At 33.4% G+C, this 19620-nt stretch overlaps 4 protein-coding genes across 4 annotated transcripts; 2 read left to right on the top strand and 2 right to left on the bottom strand.

Moving 5' to 3' along the window:
- Nucleotides 1-261: 261 nt before the first annotated feature.
- Nucleotides 262-3490, bottom strand: LOC101203627 (UV-B-induced protein At3g17800, chloroplastic). Its single transcript, XM_004137470.3, has 4 exons — nt 3329-3490; nt 3053-3197; nt 1889-2181; nt 262-1382 (listed from the first exon to the last, which is right to left on the bottom strand). The coding sequence occupies exons 2-4, from the start codon at nt 3188-3190 to the stop codon at nt 545-547; spliced, it is 1269 nt and encodes a 422-aa protein (XP_004137518.1). The 5' UTR covers nt 3191-3197; nt 3329-3490; the 3' UTR covers nt 262-544.
- A 647-nt stretch (nt 3491-4137) lies between these two features.
- On the bottom strand, nt 4138-6988 carry LOC101203379. Its single transcript, XM_004137469.3, has 4 exons — nt 6617-6988; nt 6400-6482; nt 4585-4640; nt 4138-4493 (listed from the first exon to the last, which is right to left on the bottom strand). The coding sequence occupies exons 1-4, from the start codon at nt 6786-6788 to the stop codon at nt 4415-4417; spliced, it is 390 nt and encodes a 129-aa protein (XP_004137517.1). The 5' UTR covers nt 6789-6988; the 3' UTR covers nt 4138-4414.
- Nucleotides 6989-11373: 4385 nt separating this feature from the next.
- LOC101203133 (mitogen-activated protein kinase kinase 9) lies at nt 11374-12678 on the top strand. The gene has a single exon (XM_004137468.3). It carries the CDS (start codon nt 11450-11452, stop codon nt 12410-12412), a length of 963 nt encoding a protein of 320 aa, XP_004137516.1. The 5' UTR covers nt 11374-11449; the 3' UTR covers nt 12413-12678.
- Nucleotides 12679-15823: 3145 nt separating this feature from the next.
- On the top strand, nt 15824-18920 carry LOC101202899 (dihydropyrimidine dehydrogenase (NADP(+)), chloroplastic). The gene is made up of 7 exons (XM_004137467.3): nt 15824-16407; nt 16853-17116; nt 17200-17370; nt 17811-17923; nt 18050-18236; nt 18340-18449; nt 18543-18920. The coding sequence occupies exons 1-7, from the start codon at nt 16135-16137 to the stop codon at nt 18697-18699; spliced, it is 1275 nt and encodes a 424-aa protein (XP_004137515.1). The 5' UTR covers nt 15824-16134; the 3' UTR covers nt 18700-18920.
- Nucleotides 18921-19620: the final 700 nt, after the last annotated feature.

Genomic DNA, 19620 nt, shown 5'->3' with positions numbered 1-19620 from the left:
TTTAATTAAGAGATTGGTACAAGAGAATTACTAAAATGCCAAAGAGTAATTTATTTGCAGATTAGTCACCAACTTTGACCGTCCTATTCTCTTCTGATCACTTTCAACAAAAGAATCAGGTCCTTGTATGTGAAATCACAATAGTAAAGAAAACACAATTGGGTGAAATTTTTACCCACTTCTGATATAATTCACACCGCTTGGTTGTGATCAAAAGAAAGCACATGTTCTCAAAACCCATGGAATGGACAAAACAGTAGATAGAGATAAACTGTTATGTTTAAATTGACTTTCTAAAGGTTTAAAAGTAAATCCAAGTATTTGTGTGTTGCCTTGTTGTGTTCTGTTCAGAAAGTAGAAGAAATTTCAAAGAAACTTCAAACAAATAAAATTCCTGTATACCCTAAAAATTGAAACTCTTTCCTCCTAAACTTCTATACCTTCTATCAGGAAAACAAATATATAGTTAATATACAGCATGACCCGGACACATCAACTTGTTATTGAGTACAAACATACTTATGGTATGAATGACATTATAAGCTCAACTCACAACAAAATGGTACCTTGAATCCACATAGCTTTCAACGTCCCACAGGAAAGAACCAAAGGTGACAGCTTCCAAAACCAATCCCTTCAAACCACCAAAGCTAATCTTCAACTGTTCATCTTTGGAAGGATCGATGGTTCCTTGAGGTGTTATAACAATTTCAGCTCTACCAAACAATGCTTCTGTGTGCTTCTCAATGATGCCGACAGCCTCTTTGGATCTTATTGTTGCATATCTCTGAAGTGTCTCCCCGTCAAAGGCCATGACGTAATTGCGCAGTCTAGAAGCTTTTACACTTTGACTAACTCCCCCAAAACTGTTCTCGTCGTGGTCGGGCCAGGATGCGATTTCGGGATGTGGTGAAACAGGTGGTGAGTTCTCACCCACATAAGGTCTCACATCCTCTCCAATAGCTTGTTGGATGATACTGTCTTCTGAATTTGATGCTTTCGGAAGAACTTTCACTGTCTTCTCAAGCTGAAACCGCTGATCAACTCGCTTAAGAAAGTAGCCATACATCACTGAAGCAGCATAGACCTGGCCAACCCTGAGTTTGCTTATTTGTACTACTGAGGTTGAGTCACTGACCCTGTTCCCAAGGATGAGAGAGAGGTGGTTCTGAATCATTTCATATGCTTCAGGCGAGTGAAGATGCTCAAGGTTCTCATCATTAGCAGCCCAAGTGTCGACTCGACCAGAAACATCAGATGATGAAGGGGTTATTGCAGGTATCAGGGGAACATTAGCATCCATGAATTTCTGTACAACCAATGCATATAAGATTTCTTCTAAAACTTGTTTTCTTTCATTTGCCTTGACCTCAGCAATTCTCCTGATGATTGCAGAAGCAATAGAAAATATTAGTACACCTAAAGTCTAATTATTTGGCTGTTTAAGCGTCATGTTTAACAAAGACTAGTTCAAACGCCCGTAGAAACCTTCCATATTCATGCACTCTTAACATTTCATTAGGATAAAAAACCAATTACTTCATTCTAATTGCACTTACAAGAAATGATATATTGTGTAACCAAAAAGAACCAGACCTAGCAATTTCCCATTAAGTAAACATATTGGCTCAATATATAGCAATTATTCAGTTGCACCTTCTCAATAGCACATTAAGAACCTTTTACTCCCATACAATCATTAAACCAAGAACTAGAAAGCGACTACCTAAGAAATTTCAGTTCCCATGTAATTCTCTGTACCTGATTATCATTATTATGGGATGGAAACCACTCACTATCAGATAATAAGTAAAAAATTTAACTGGAGACGTCTCCAAGTCATTCTGTTATTTGTCAACACAATAATTGCTCAAGATAAGAAACTCACCTGTACAAAACCAAATCAGTACCAGAACCAGAAGCCTCCTTATTCCCCTCGGCATCCCGGTCATTTTGAAGCTGGTCAAGCTGTTGCTCAACAGCAGCAGGGACAAGATGGGGATGGCTAACCAAGATTTGGGTCAAAAACTGCCCAATTGGAGACTCCAACTGAAGGGGAGCAATAGGTTCATCTGATTCAGATGACTCTGCATCCATGGATGCCTTAACTATCGTGCTTCTCCTAATTCCAGTGCCTAATTTCTTATTCCAGAGTTTGGAGTAAGATACTTGAGGGCATAGCTGCCACAACCGAAAGAAAATACCAATAAACATAAGTCACATGAAGAAAATATGCATTTGAAGAAACAGTAGAAAGCTCAGAAGTTTACAAACATACCATAATCCAAAATTAAACTCAAATTAAAATGAATATGCAACACCATCAAATAAAAAAGTAGGATACAAACCAAATTTATACTACCTTGTAAATTTCATTAAAAAAAAAAAATCAGAATTTAACCCATGAATGATTATACCTCGTCAGTATCATACGATTGCTAAATTTATGGTATAAATACATCATATATGAACTGGCCATTAACTGAGCTCAAAGGTTAAAAATCCCCTTCCCCACATATTATTAAAAAACTAGGCCTAATAAAATATAATTAAAATTACTTGGGCATGAAAATAGCCATACAAGTTCATAAATGAAACAAATTTAAGTTTAGATGTTTATAACAGAGAAACTGAACTTTGCAGGTTATAGAGTGAAAATTTGGCGCAGGATCCCATCCCATCACTGATTCACTTACACTACAAATCATCAATCAAGACTTCTTTTAAAAGAACAAACAGGTTGTCATTAAGACCCCAAATAAACAAGCCCAAAAGACAAATTGCGAGCATAGCAAAAACAAAGTACCAAGAACAAGCCGTTTCAAAAACTAAACATCAATTGCATTTTCCCTCGTTTTACATCCACTAGCGTTCGAGTCACCCCGTGTTCCCTAGACTATTCTCAATTTGTCACAACCCTTGTCGACCACTACCGAACCCAACCCCTGGTAGCTAAATTGAACATCAAATTAAAAATCTACAAATCAATCGACCTCAAAATAGGAAAAAGTAAATTGCGAAGTAGGTATAATAAAGAGAACAACATTCTTACACGAATAGGGACATGGGATAGGGAAGGAAAGCGGACAAAACCAAGTCCATTGCCGAAGATTTCCGATCTTCCAGAAGAATTTAAGCGAGCAAAAACTCCAACAGGAGATCCAATCACAGTTGCCATAGCAGCTTCCATGCGAACCCTGCAAATAGAATAATCCAAAACCACACCATTAAACACCCATACCCCGTCAAATTCTGAAGAAAAACGAAAAGAAAAGGCCAGAAATAGACGAGAAAAATACAAAGGAGAATAAAGGATGGGGAATTTTACCGGAGAAGAAGCGAAACCCTAGAGAAAGGTGGCAGACGGACGGTTCCGGAGAGAAAAAAATGGAGGAAAGAAATAAAGAAGACGTGGGAGAGCTGAATTTCAAGTCTGACGTCCGAACAAACATGTGTTACGTTCCACGAAGGATGCTTTCTTTTATACTTTTTCCAAATGTGTTAATTAAAATTATATGTAAAGATGTGATTCAGATTCTCGTATTTTGAAATTAATTTGTTACTTTAATTGATAATTAAGTTTTATTTTAAAATAAAATCTAATCTGTAAATTATAAATTTCATCCTACTCTTCTTAAATTTGTATACGGAAAGATATAAGGAAAGATAAATCGAAGTATTAGATCCTTTTTAGAAAAATTGAGTCCAAGAACTAAGGTTCTAAGAATGAAAAGGAAATGCAAATTAATAATAATCTATCATCCTAAGTTTTGCAAAATTTTATTTTCCACAAATTAGTCACAACCCATTCGTGGATGTTTATTGTTCATTTATTTATTTGGAAAAATATGTTTATTTTTCGATTCTCCTATCTAAAATCTCAAATATCTTTCACACCAGAATCCCAACAAATCAAATAACTTTTTCCCACAGGATCTTCCACAAAAAAAAAATTGAGATCACGTGTCAATTTCATATGCACATAAAACCATCCATACAATCATCCACAAATATATAAAAATTGATAATTTTGCATCTCTCTTCTAAGCATCATTGGATATAAGACGAAGGTATTTCATCATTTGAGGCCATGTAGAAACCATAGCGGAACTAAAAGAAATTTATAGAAAACTCTAGTTTCCTTCGTAAAACACACGAGACCATTCTATATCATTGCAATCATGTCCATTCCTAAGATTGTTTTATTCCCACTTATCCAACAATAGTAATGGTTTGAGTGCATTTTTCATGGAGCTTAATATTTGAACGTCGCTAAATCAACGAAGTTTTAGTGTTCTAGTAACGTTGATAGTTCCAATACTTGAGTACAAACAAAGATTCAAGTATGAATAACACAGCCGTGGCGGAAAAAAAACCATTCAAAATGTAACAGGACTTTCATATTTCCTGAAACCTACTGTTCTTTGTATCTCTTTTCTACTTCCTCCAAACTTTCGATCTCTTTGTTATACTTGCAAATGCGGTAGATGCACCTGCAAGTGTACCGTCGGAAGCAGTTCAGACAAAACAAAATTGACATGAGTCAGAATATTCGAATGAGGATAGGGTTTTCTTGTAACGTACCAGTAGAGAAGGCATGCAGCAATGCACAGAATCACATTCCTCTGAGCTTTATAGATCTGAATAATGAACATTCTTAGTAAGGGTCGGGAGAAAGTAAGAAGAAGATAAAAGAATGGCATAGTAGGGATCAGGGAGGAAAGACAATTCTGTTTGTCCACAGAGATTAAGGGGTATAGAAATGCAGTCTCTCAATTACTATACATGATTACAAACACATCCCTAACAAGCATCAGAAAAACAAAATTATGGAGATATTGCACGACAATTAAACTCCTTGTTTACGAGTTAAGATTAGAGATTGTGATCATAGGAGAAGTTTTCAAGAAAATGTTTTTCCCCTGAAATTACCTGGGAATATATGGTGGTTCAGCATAGCAGAGCACAGGTTGTATTTTGTTTTTATTTTTTGGAGAAAAAAATGAGTTTACTGACTAAACACATTCAGATTTCCCGTTATCCCCATTTTCTATTTGAGGATAGTTTTTTCCTGCACCCTTGTTTGGGAAAAGAGTTGAAGTTGTGAACTCCATGGAGCAATGAAGTCTGGAAAATTACTAATTCCTGGGACCCACAGTGTAAGAAGTTAATTAAGTATAAAATTGATGTATTTTTTAGTGGTGAGGCCTACAAACCCCCTTGGGCCAAACAAGAAGTACTGTGGTTCACAACTCCACACTCTCCAGCTACCTACTTCCCAACTCCTCATCCCATGCTCCCCTTAGTTTCTATCATCCTTCCCACGTTGTGGATTTCTTTTCAAAGGGGAGAAGGAAGATCCTAGTAGACTGCATATGCAAAACATATACATTGCAGGTTTCTTTTCAGATTGCATACAACACTGACACTGAGAGAGTAGATTTTCAAATTGTATAGAGAAAAAGAAGGAAAAAGATATTTCTACATGATATGGATTATGATTTCTTTAGCAGAAAAATATTTCTTGAGGAGAGAATACATCATTTAGAAAGATGTTTTCTCGCCTCATCCAAAAATTACAACAAACAGCTAGTTAGTTTCAAAGCTAGGGTAAAATTAGAATATACTTGGAAACTGGAAAGTTAAGGCTTGGCCAATATAAACCCCACAATAACAGTACAGTTCCATAATGGTTCAATTCTAATTTACCTCATTCTTTCTAATCCACCCCCATCCACCCACCCACCATCCCACTATTCTTAGTCTTCTTATTTTGACAAAAAAATCTTTGGCAACCACTTCGTTGTTCATCATGTTCTAATCACAACCAAATCTTCAATCTATCCTACTCAAGTCTCATTCGAGCATATACAACATCGGATTTTATAATGGTCTGGACTTTATCCATCATATCGTTTCCACTCCACTTGCCCTACTTGTTCATATCCAATGAAATTATACGAAAAATGATATAGGGCATCATCAAACTAGATTCATATACTTAAAAGAGGTGTTGTATGTTCTAACACTTCAATCTTTTGCTCTACAAAAGACTTGAGGGATTCAATCTCGCTTGTTGTAAGGAAATGTACATGAGTAGGATCATGATCAAGAACAATATGGGAAAAATGTCCAGACTTTCCATTATCAGGGAAAAATAGCCCAACTATACACTCTCCTTCCAGATTCTACCAATTACTAGCGTTAACTAGGAGGAGTTAAATATCCGCATTTCATAGATTCATCCACATTCCACCAATTTCTAATCCTTCGAAAATCCAAATTTCTAATATAAACGAAAAATAAAATAAAGAATCCGATCGTCTAATTCCGCATGCTTAAGACCTCAGTTTTAAAACACCACAAATTAGAAAAACCCAACTACGCGTTTATACTTACAGATTTCTCATATCTATCCCTCTCAGCAGCAGTACAGATCTCAGATGTGCACATCAACCGGTGCTCATTCTTCCAGTAGATATCTACACAGTACCACACAAAAAAAAAATCCCTCAAAACAAAAGTCAAGGTCCGATCTCAGGTTCCCGAGATTTGCAAGGAAAAACAAATACAAAATCAAAATAGAAGAAAGTCAAGGAAGAGAGGAGGGAAAAACCCAGAATCTGAAACCCGGAAAAGGGCACAACAAAGAGCGCAGGTTGTAAAATGAGTGAAATCAAAGAAACGAAGCGCTTCTTCAACAACTTAGGCGAAGGAACAGTAAGGAGAAGGGCGATGGCAGCCTCCACTGCCACCGTATAAGCCAAAAGCATCCATTGCAACGCCATTTTCTAATGAAACGAAATTGCCCTAATTCACAAAACAAAATACAGAATGGACCAACGGAATTAAATTCTTATACTTCTTCTCTTCGTTGTCTTCTTCTTCTTCTTCTTCTTCTTCTTCTTCTTCTTCTTCTTCCACGCTCCTCTCTCTTAATGAACAAGAAAGAAATAGAATCAATAGTTAATAAAGAATTGTGCTTTGCTTCCATGCTTTTTCTTCTTCATCCTCATGCTTTCATTATCGTCCGATCTTCATTAACTTGACACGTGGCATTCGTGCAATAATTCAGATTTTCTTGCATCTTCTGATTTTATTTCATTTTTTAAAATTTTTTTGTATTTTTTCTATATTTTATAAATATTTTTAAAAAGTCGACCCTCGAATATTTACAAAAAAAAATTATAATAAATTTCAGATAAAAAAAGAGACGTTTGTAAAATTGAATAAAAAAACGTTATGATAATAAATTAAATGTTATTATATTTTCTAAATTGGATAAGTATCAAATTTAAAATTCAATACTCATTTCATAATTTTATTAATAATCTTTTTAACAGCCATGTTTGCAATATATAAAAAATAGACGTAATTCACTATTTTTATTCTAAATATTTTGACATAATTTTTCTAATAAAAATGTATTAAGGATGGAGTCTAATATTTTACTATATTTTATAAATATTTCTACTCATTTAACTATATTTGAAAATGTTTTGATTATATGTTTTTAATTTTGTGTTTATTAAGTATATGAAATGTGTCAATAACTATATTCTACGTGTCACCTTAAGTTAAATAAAATATAATTTAATTTTCATACACAATTGCTTTTTGTTTTTTGTTTTTTAGGGAACGTTTTTATATCTACTTAGACCTTGAAACGTGTCAAAATCTATATTTTATGATTAAGTATGTTAAAGTAGTTTTTATTTAAAGCAATGTGACTATTTTCAAAGGGAAGAAAATAAAACATTGGATTATTACAATTACATGCACCATTGGTATTTAATTGATTAAACATAAAATAACCATCAAACTAAAAATCCAAAATCTAATTAACTTAGGTTATGATGACTATAATCGAGAAACCAAATTAATATTTAACACCACCACTTTCAATTTATTCCAAATTTAAGTCTCCAACTCTTTCTCCATATAATATACTTTAATGACTTGTAATATAGATACACACAAATACACATACTAGTCTTGTATGCACCCTTGATTACATACTAGTCTCATAGCCACTATGCATCTCCATCCCCACCTCTTTTCCCCTTTTTCATCCCCGTGACTTTTCCTAAGAAAAACGGTATATGTACGTATGTAATAGGTGGTAATTTAAAAAATAATAATTAAGTATATAAAACATTTTACGTTAGTCTATTCGTAATAAGATTGATTTTGTTATAATTATAAATTTTTAAATATAACTCATCCCTAATTTTAACCACAGATAATCCAAAATTAATTTTTAGAAACATAATTCAGATAGTGAAATCAAATTAAACTATGATAAGTATTGTTTTTGTCATTTTTAAATTGGACCCTTCTAATTTGTCATTTTAGTAGGTGATAACCAATATATATAATCGGTGTGCTAAAAGCAACCGAATATTTTTTTATCGGTCTTGACGGCGTTAAGATTCGTTTGCAAACGCAAATGCCCAAGTTTGGTGACCACTGACCGGCCATGACTATTGACCGTTGCTCTATTCATTTTGTATTTTTTTTTCAATTTTTTTTTAAAAATATATATTTTAACTCCTCTTTATTTTATTAAATTAATTCATTTTCCAAATTATATTATCACTTACTAACGCATGCATTCCATTTCATTAATGTCCAACTTATACTTTTTTATTATTCACATACATTTTTTAATATGGTATTTCAATCACTTTGTCTATGCTTTTACAATATGAGTCTCCATTATTCCATGTTAATATTTCAAACCCATTCTACATCTATTCGTTTTATTCTCTCTTTTTTATATTAATCTACAATAAAATTTGATTTTTATCTTTAATTTGAGAGTGTTATTTTTGTGTTTATCCGTTGAATTTAAGTGATTAAATCAAATGCGGAAAACAAAGCCAAACCATGCTACCTTGGTTTGAAAACAATAGACTAATCAATATTCACAATCTATGGGTCATATGGGTATGAATTTTACTAGCTACTAGTAATTTAGTCAGTGCATATTGTAGGGCATAGAGGGCTTTAATTAATTTCTTACTTTACTTATTTGTTTTTTGCTTCACTAGCATATGAGTTTTGACATTTCTTTTGTCTATTTTTTGAGGCATTTTAATATAAATTATTTAATTTTAGTTGGGGAGTTGATGGGAAGTTGAGTGTGTGGGGATGGATATATATATATATATCTATAAGGCAAAAAGGGAAATTGATTCCAATAACCAATCTCTAATTATATATTATATGGAATATGTGAAGCAAGTTGGTGGTTGAAATTTTCATATGAAATTAATGATTGGAGATACCCACATGGCAAACTCTTAACCTACCCATCTTTGTATATAATGAACTTTAATTTTGAAAATAAAATGTAAAGAAGAAAAAAAAATGTCAATTTTGAGATGAGGAATGAGGACCCTCTCCTCCCTCCCTCGCCCCTCCCCCACCCCCACCACCTTTCAACTTGTATAGAGAGAAAGCCTCCACTATGGAAGCATCCCTCTTTGTCTTTGCCCCATATACATTTATGTGTCTTTATCTTTCCCCCATATTTCCACATCCTTTCTTATTGATGGGTCATTCAAAGAATGTGACATTTTACTATCTACCTGTCATTATATTCACAATTTATATTATTATCTTTTAATATGTTCATCATTTCTTACGTACCTAATTAAACGTTGTTAATTAATTGTATACAGCTATCATAGATCACTTGAATTTTATAAATGAATTCAAGTTCATGTTAACTAAGACATTCTCTTGGGATTGTTCGTTGATCTGAAAAATAAAAAGTATAGTAAAATAACAAAATATTTATAGATATTTTTAAAAATTTTGCCATTTGTTAAAATAATAGGTGGATTTACAAGTATCTTTTATGGGTAGGTTTTTGCTCATTTATTTATTATATTATTAGTTGAAAAGGTTATGGTAATTTATTTATTTATTAGCGGAGGAAAAGATGGCGATTTTTAGGGAAAACGTCGTCGGCGGCTTCTTGAAATTGACGAAAATAACCTCACGTGATATAATGAAGTCAAGCTTTAAGCTTATCTACTCAACCAAATCTTTGTGACACCTTTTATCTTTTACCCTAACATTTAATTTTTTAAGCTTTTTTTTTTTCTTTCAAGATTTATTTATTTATTTACTTGTTTTGATTTTTCTTTAATGATTTATTTAATATTATGGTCTTTATCGACTTGCTGGTAGCTCATTTGTAGTTATGAAGTTTCATTTTTCTACTGTTTGCATGTGATCGTGGTGCTATACCTTATGGACTGGGGATATTGTTGGCTTGCTCTAGTCGGGTTTGTTTTGTCATGTTCTATGTTCTTGTTTGATTCTTCTATTTGTATTATGCTTCTCATCTAGCTTGTTTTTGTGTCATTTGCTTCCTCCTTTGGCTTTGATTGTGGAGTTCTCTTATAGATGTTGTTTAATATATACATCTTTTGAAAAAAAGGTAATATTTGGTTGCTTTGGTAAGTTTTTTCTTTTATTAATTTTTCTTTTTTTTATATTTATGTTGATTGTCTATCAATTATTCGATTCTAACTTTCACTTTTATTATATATCTAAAATTAATACAAAAAGCTTGAAAACTATTTCTTTAGTTTTTAATAAAATATATTGGCTTCCAAATTTTTATAAGCCATTTAAAAAAAAAAAACTCAAAAAGTGTATTTGTAAAAAATATATTAGTGTTGGGGATAAAGTTCAAATTTGTTTATTTTTAGTTCTTTTATTGATCTAATCCCAATTCTAGTTTTTAGTCAATTTTATTGAAATGATAATAATAATTTTCTCGCAAGAAGACGTGAATATTTTTGTAATATTAACAATAGAAAATCTATTATATCATAATGAGTGAAAGAATTTGAAAAAAAGAAAAAAAGAAAATAGAAAACCCTAAAATCCAACCAACATGAAACAAACTAATATTTAAGCCAAATTTAAATCACATTTCCCACCTACTTTTTCTTAATTTAAACATGCACAAAACATAGAAAATAGGATGGAAAATTCCATTCTTTTAATGGAAACATATATATGCATTATTAGAAAATTAATGGCTAGCTTTTGCATAATAATTGTACTATACCTACTGTCAATTTGTCACAAAAAAATAAATAATTAAACATATTAACATAAAAAACCCAATATTGCTGTGTTAATTAGAGTTGGGCTAAATATAAAGTAATAATAGAATTATGATTAATTAATTAAAACCTTAATTAAGTAGTTAGTTGTATTTTTAAATCAAAACGACGCCGGACCTCACCACAGCCCACAATGATGGTGTCCATCGTGGCAACTTCCTTTAATTTCTCCATTTCTTCCACTTTCCCACGTGCTTCCCCTCACTCACTTATTTATACAAATTCCTTTCCCCATTTCACTTTTATCCTAATTCCCTAAATCCTCCGTTTTTCCAATTCCTTCCCTCCCCTTCTCTCTTATGGCTTTGGTCCGTGATCGCCGCCACCTCAACCTCCGTCTCCCCGATCTCTCCGACTGTCGTCCTCGCTTCCCCCTTCCACTCCCTCCTTCCTCTGCTCCCCCTGCTCCTGCTGCTCCCTCCGCCATCTCCTCCTCCGACCTCGACAAGCTCCAAGTCCTCGGTCACGGTAACGGCGGCACCGTCTACAAAGTCCGTCATAAACGCACCTCCACTACTTACGCACTCAAGGTCGTCCACGGCGACTGCGACCCCACCGTTCGTCGCCAAGTTTTCAGAGAGATGGAGATTCTTCGTCGGACTGATTCTCCTTATGTTGTTCAGTGTCATGGAATCTTTGAGAAACCTTCTGGAGATGTAACGATTTTGATGGAGTATATGGATCTTGGATCTCTTGATTCGTTATTGAAGAAGAACTCGACTTTGTCTGAAGCGACGCTGGCTCATGTATCGCGTCAGGTTCTTAATGGTCTTCATTATCTTCACTCTCATAAAATCATTCATCGTGATATTAAACCGTCGAATCTGTTGGTGAATAAGAATATGGAGGTTAAGATTGCCGATTTTGGAGTTAGTAAAATTATGTGCAGGACTTTGGATGCTTGCAATTCTTACGTCGGAACTTGTGCTTATATGAGTCCAGAGCGGTTCGATCCCGAGACGTACGGCGGAAATTACAACGGTTATGCCGGAGATATTTGGAGTTTAGGCCTTACTCTTCTAGAACTTTACTTAGGTCATTTCCCGTTTCTTCCGGCCGGACAGAGACCGGATTGGGCGACTCTGATGTGTGCGATTTGCTTCGGTGAACCACCGAAGCTGCCAGAGGATGCATCGGAGGAGTTTCGGAGCTTTGTTGAGTGTTGTTTGCAGAAGGAATCGAGTAAAAGATGGACGGCGGCACAATTGTTGACGCATCCGTTTGTATGCAGGGAATCATCGAGATCATCGGATAATCGATGAATCCACGCCGTGAATTGTAAGGGTCCGAATGAATGTCAGTTTAAAATTAGATCAAGCCAAATTGTGAGATCTGTACATGAACTTGCGGAATTCGGATGAACCTTTTCTTTCTGTATATATTCCTCTTTTTTTTCCATTGGAATCTTCATCTGTAGCCATAGCATCTTTGAATCTCCTCCAAATCCCCAGCAGAATTCCGGAGAATTTTTGTACTTTTTGTATTAAAGAAAAATTCTTCAATTCAAAAAATCAAATCTCTTTTTTTACTAAATTTGAAAATTAATTGACTCATTAATTTAGAAAAATTAAAAACAAATCTATTTGTTGAAACTCTAAAGAGTTCATAGGATGAATTATTATTTTCCTCATCTTTTTTCCTTTTTAAAATATTAACAAATCCACATGCTATTGACATCACATATATTAAAGTTTATATATAGTGACATTCCACCTAACATTATGATATAAAATGTTTATATTATTCTCATTTTATAATGTCAGTTGAGGATTAGTTGAAATTAGATTAGTGTCTATAATGTTGTTTAATTTTATTTATATTACAACTTTTCTCCATAATTATAATATATTAAATATCTCATGCTTCCTCGATTTTAAATTTTAATTCAAGTGTGTCGAATATGTTCATAAAAGATGCGAAATAACATCGAATGAATCTATATTAATTATATATACCGATTAAATTCAAGAATTCATTTGAAATGTTATCTCTACTAAGTCATAATCAAAAATTCAAGTATGGAGTGCTAGACACTTTTTTTTATAAAGATATTGAATAGATGCTCGTTTTTATAAAAAGATATATACAATATATGGATACCGAACTTTGTAGCGTAAGAAGATGTTAGATAAGGATATGACCCACTTTAATTAGTTGAGCTAAAATTTTCAACCACTATGATAAATTAAATGCATAGCAGTTTAAAGTTTTTTTTGGCAAATAATTGATTAGCCATTGATCTTCTAAATGGTAACTAATTTGTATTTTTAACTACAAAATCATGTCTAGAATGACTTATTACAATTTAAAAGTACATTATTTGATATTTTTGTTTATACTGTTATTTGATAGACGTATGATAGATTGTTGGCTACGTAGGTCTCGTTTATGTCTTGGGCAACTTTAATATATATATATTTAAATAAAAGTTAGTCTCCATTGAAAGGAAGGTTCTTAGTTTAGAAAGAGAGACCCATTTATTGAAAGAGAAGGTAGAGGTCGCTTTGATAGACTTAGTAGCATTTTGAAATATACCTAAAGGATTTAAGGAATTACTTTAAAGAAAAGATAAAATAAACATAAAATAATAGAAAAGGGAAAAACCTAATTATTTAGAAGTATGGCTAAAAAAGGAAGATTCCTTCGCATTCCCAATTACTCTCACATTTTCTCCATGTGCTCTTAACATTAAAAAAAGAAGAAGAAAAAATTAAATCCTAATTCTTTTTTCCCTTTTACTTTCCTTTTAATTAATAATTTCCTTAAACCCAATTAATGTAACTCAAAAAGAGAACCGCCAAAACTTATATAGAATATAATAATTAACTATTCTTCTTATTTAATCGTTTTTTGTATATTATTTATGCTTACACCACCATCACGTATACCTTACATATTCCATAAGTTTCAAGTCATTTATACGTTTAGTTAATTTATGTGGTTAAAATGTTAGAAATATGAAGATTTATGACTCAATTCTATTTTGATTAACTTTTGAAAATAAAAAGTTTTATATAGTTAGAAATAATTAGAAGAATGGTAAATGAGGATAAGTTAAAAAGAGAGTGAGGTGGAAGATATTGGTTGGTTGGGAGATTGAAAAAAGAAAAAAGGATGGTTCGGGAAAGGTTCGGAATGTTGGAGGCTGAAAAGGGAAATTTGGGAAAGTTAAAAAGAAAACGATTTTATCCAATGGGATATTTTTAAAATTATAATAACAACAAAAAGGTATTTAATATAATATATATATATATGTGTGTGTGTGTATTGTAGATATCAAGATGTGAAGGGTTCATGAACCTCAATCAACTTCTCAATGCCACTTGTAGACTTAGACGATTATTTATTAATAAGTTGTTTTCTACTATAGTATTAATTGTTGTCAATTTTGAATCTTAATTAATTAATTAATTAACTCCGTTGGGCACAACCTTCTTAATTATAAATATTCATCTTAATAGTTACAAATTAATTTATTATATTCAACTTTTTTTTTTTAAGTAGAAATGGGTTGGAAGTAAGTTTTGTTTTCAAAAGCTAAAAGTCAAATAAATATATCAAGTGTTACCCTATCTATCACTTTGGAGTTGGAAAATATACATAATTCATGACTCAAACAAGTATATATTTGGTTGCGGAATGTTGCAAATTAGGAGTTTTGTGTAGTTCACCATGATGTGACATTATAAGAATCCAATTTAGATATTTGTTTGATAGTATGAGATTTTATCTCAAAATCAATTGATAATGGACAGAGTAGTTAATCTATCTGACAAAAAACGTGAGTTTCATTAGTTTATTTATCTTATGAAAAGTGTAAGTGTTCGGATGAATAGTCTTCACCAATGACTTTTATATTCTCAAAAGTCTTGGCCAATCAATCACTTTTATATGCTCAAAATGACGTATATAGTTTGGTTACTCAATTTGGGGATTGATGAAATTGAATTTAGAAAGAAAAGGAAACTATGACATTTCCAAAAAGAGATACAAACGTGGAAGTATTCAAGTGAGGAAGCAATATAGAAATGAAATTGAAAAACATAAAGTGAAGGGAGATTGGCCATCTATCCAAAACGTTCATGGGGCTGTCGTTTTACCTTCTAACTTCACGGCTCACACCCCAAAATGGACTTTCTCCATTCACTACCTTTTTCTTATTACACTTTTATTATAATACCTATCTTTTTATTGTTATTACCACAAATATCTCCTTTATATGGGCTTAATGGGTCAAAATGAAGCATGGGTATTTGCAAACGGGCCGGCCCATTTCTCCCTAGTTGAATAATGGTGTAATTACAAATTTGTTAGGCAGAAATGACAAATTTGGTGTAATTTGTTTCAATGCCACTTTACCTAAAAATCAAACGCAGTTTGTTTGTTTTCTTTTTCTTCCATATTCTCATTTGCCACCTTGGTTTTGCCTCTATAGTCAAAATTCTAGTTTATAAGGAAAATTTGATATTAAATTTACCCATTTTCTTTTAATTTTGCTTTTCAAATAATGTGTAAGTTTCAATTTGTTTTAAGTAAGTGAGTTTTGTTAACTCAATTCATTGTTGATTTGAGTTATAGTGATTGTTATGGGTGTATTTGTTAAATTATAGTCTAATTTATTTTAGTTTAAATACAACATTGACCCAAGTGTAAGCTACAAAAAGGTATTTTTTCCCTAAAGATAGAATATTTAAAATCGATTCTTAGTTATTTTTTATTCCCTAAGTTAATGAAAAGGTGTCAAGGAATAATGAATAATTAATCTGATCATCTTCTTCTCCATCATCATCATCATCGTCCATGAATATTAAATTGATTACTTATGTAAATCCAAACGGAAGTCGACGAGGAGGATTCTTCATACCCCACTTTTCCAGCTCTTGATTCAACATTACACCTCAGATTCACATACCCTTTTCTTCTTCCTTCTTCTTCTGTTCCACTCCAGAAATTCTAGTTACACAGAGCTCCAGTTTCTTGATCCATGGCGTCCTTCAACCTTACCCAATTCAGAACTAAAAGCCCAATTACCAACCTCGCTCTGAATCCGTCCCGGACGGGTTTGACTCGACCAACTAGACTTGGGTTTAGAGTGGTTGCCTCCGGTGGGGCTCAGGCGGAGCCCGATCTCAGTGTGACAGTCAATGGGTTGAACATGCCCAACCCGTTTGTAATTGGGTCGGGTCCGCCTGGAACTAACTATACGGTTATGAAGAGGGCATTTGATGAAGGTTGGGGAGCTGTGATTGCCAAAACTGTAAGTTTTCTCTGATATATTTGATTCTGTTTGGTTACTGAGAAGGTAGATGGGAAAGTTCAAGATGTAATAAGGAATATTGATTGGGAAATTGTTTGTATTTGATGAAGTTGTGAAATGTAATTTGGGAGTATTCTTACTTTTAGATCATTTCATTTTCTCTTCCTGTACTTTGTTAATGTGATCTATTGACCCCTGATTTGATTAATCGAGTTAGTGTTAATGTTAATCTGTTGCTGTTGTTAGCTTTCACAAAGATCTTGAAAATCCAAGACATAATTAGTGCAAAGAATTGGAAGAAAAGTCAATTTAGAGATTGTTTATTTATTAGAAATATGATTCAACTGTTTGGACTATGAGATTTTAAGATTGATCTTTGGCTGGAGGCTATTGGTTCGGCTATCTGTCCATTGGCTTACATTTCCCTTTCATGTATCTCTGTTAGGTGTCACTAGATGCAGCAAAAGTTATAAATGTAACTCCTAGATATGCCCGGCTACGAGCAGATTCGAATGGCTCTGCAAAGGGGCAGATTATTGGGTGGGAGAACATTGAATTGATAAGCGATAGGCCTCTTGAAATTATGTTGAAAGAGTTCAAGCAGTTAAAAGAGGAGTATCCCGATAGGATTCTCATTGCTTCAATAATGGAGGAGTATAATAAAGCTGCTTGGGAAGAACTTATCGATCGAGTTGAACAAACTGGAGTTGTAAGATTAGACTATAACCATTTCCCCATGTTAAATACCAAGAACAGGTTCATTTCATCCAATGTTTGCGTCTCTTTCGACAGGATGCGTTTGAAATCAATTTCTCATGCCCTCATGGCATGCCCGAACGGAGAATGGGTGCTGCAGTTGGGCAAGATTGTGCACTTCTGGAAGAAGTTTGTGGATGGATTAATGCAAAAGCTACAATACCTGTTTGGGCAAAAATGACCCCCAATATCACTGACATTTCACAGGTATTTTTGCTCCTACATTTGGAAGATCACATTATTCTTTGAGCTGTGTTCATATTGTTATGGGACAAATTCTTTTGCTGACGACGTTAGTCGATAATAATATGATATATAGGTTACAACTCCTCAACAAACCTTGCATCTGTACAGAATTTGTTTGTTGCACGAAGAAGTTTTATTTTTGCATCAGACTCAACATTTATGAATAATTAAAATGAAATCTATTCTATGGCAATAGCTTTGGGAATAATTTGGATAACTGTGCATATGAACCGAATTCATATGTTGGAGGAAGTGAAAATTTTACTATTTGAATAAACATGAAGAAAATGAAATGTTTTTTATGATTGCTTGTGCTGATCCAACTGATGAATCTTCACTTCTTTTTGTTGTATGGTATTAGTTGAATTGAATTTTCATGTAATGATTCTTCTTTTATAAAGCCTGCAAGGGTGGCTCTGAAATCAGGATGTGAGGGAATAGCAGCCATCAACACGATCATGAGTGTAATGGGAATCGATCTCAAAACCTTACGTCCCGAGCCTTGTGTTGAGGGGTTTGCTAATTCGAACTTTGGAACTCTTCAATAGACAATTGTTGTGAACTGAATTGCATAAATCTTACATCCCGAGCCTATTGTTCAGCTAAAAATTTTGGTGTGCATCAATCTTTATGTTGTTAGGTATTCAACTCCAGGAGGCTATTCTTCCAAGGCAGTTCATCCTATTGCTCTTGGTAAAGTGTTGAGCATTGCAAAAATGATGAAGGCAGAATTTAACGATGGAGACTACTCTCTTTCTGGCATTGGGGGTGTCGAAACTGGTGGAGATGCCGCCGAGTTTATTCTACTTGGAGCAAACACTGTTCAGGTTGTGACTACAACTAGTTCGATTAACCAAACTCGAGAATGTAGTTGTCTGCTTTTTGTTTTGGGAAAGGTTTGTATTCTGAGAAAATTGAATTCAACTCCAGGTATGTACAGGAGTGATGATGCATGGGTATGGCGTTGTAAAGAAACTATGTGCTGAGCTTCAGGACTTCATGAAACTTCACAACTTCTCATCCATTGAAGACTTCAGAGGGTAAGTTAGGAGGTTGAATTTCAATAGTTCTTTATAGAATTTGACTCCGGTTCCTCAAACATTGGTCACATTAATGATTTTTGGGTGAAACAGAGCTTCTCTTCCATATTTCACGACCCACACGGATTTGGTTCGGAGGCAGCGGGAAGCAATCGAGCAGAGAAAAGCTGTGAAGAAGGGTCTGCAATCTGATAAAGACTGGACAGGCGATGGCTTTGTTAAGGAAACTGAGAGTATGGTTTCAAACTGAAGTACAGATCAATCAAACCTTAGCTTCGCTCTTTGGCATTGGAAATAACAAAAAATGGTGTCTTCGTATCAGAGCAAAGTTTCTTTTCTCTTTCCCTCTTAAAGGGTGAATAAGTGTATTATTACAGAACAGTTTGATTTTTCGTATGATAAACTTTTGTAGATTTGGATACGTGAAGGAATAATAGCAATTTGTTATAGACAGAAATCATTCTTCAATAATCCATCCAACTATCTCTAATTCATCCCAACCTAAGTTATGAATTAGGCTAATACAAATAACTATAAGGTTTCCCATCATACTTGGTTAGGATGGATCCCACATTCTAAAAAGAATCGGACAATCAGAAGCCTTTGTTGAGTAATTGGAATTTTACACAAGTATAAGAGTTGTTTGGGAGGTTGAAACGAGTTCTGAAATTTTATTTAGTGAAGTTTGGGTGTCGGGTTGTTTAGTTCGAAGTTGAGGATTTTGTATGTTATATAATTTTTTTTGTAATTAAAAAGAAAATTGCTTTTCTAGTGTTTTTTCTCTCTCTTAAGAATTTGTAATTAAGTCAACATTTGTTTAACACTTATTTTTCCAAATCAAACTTTGACATATACTTATACATGTTTTCACATTTAACCATCATAGGCAAAACATTCTTGTTTCAAATAACTAACAAAATTACACTACATTTTTGCATTAGTAAAAAATATAGGTGTAATATGAAGAAAGAAAAAAAAAAAGCCACCTAAGTGTTTAGGGCTTTTATGGCGTCCAATATTAAATTTTAGCTCAAGATTTATTATTCAAGAATGTGATCATAAATGTACATAAGGGAGTGACATGATAACTACGTCTGATGATATGAGTCTTTTCTAGTGTAATCAAAAGAAAATTCATGAGCGTTTATGTCCAAAGTAAACAATATAATAC

This window comes from Cucumis sativus, chromosome 1, assembly GCF_000004075.3.
Source record: "Cucumis sativus cultivar 9930 chromosome 1, Cucumber_9930_V3, whole genome shotgun sequence".
In the NCBI taxonomy this organism is placed as follows: Eukaryota; Viridiplantae; Streptophyta; class Magnoliopsida; order Cucurbitales; family Cucurbitaceae; genus Cucumis; species Cucumis sativus.
The sequence above is the reverse complement of the archived record's forward strand: the minus strand, read 5'-3'. Positions and strand labels throughout refer to the sequence as shown.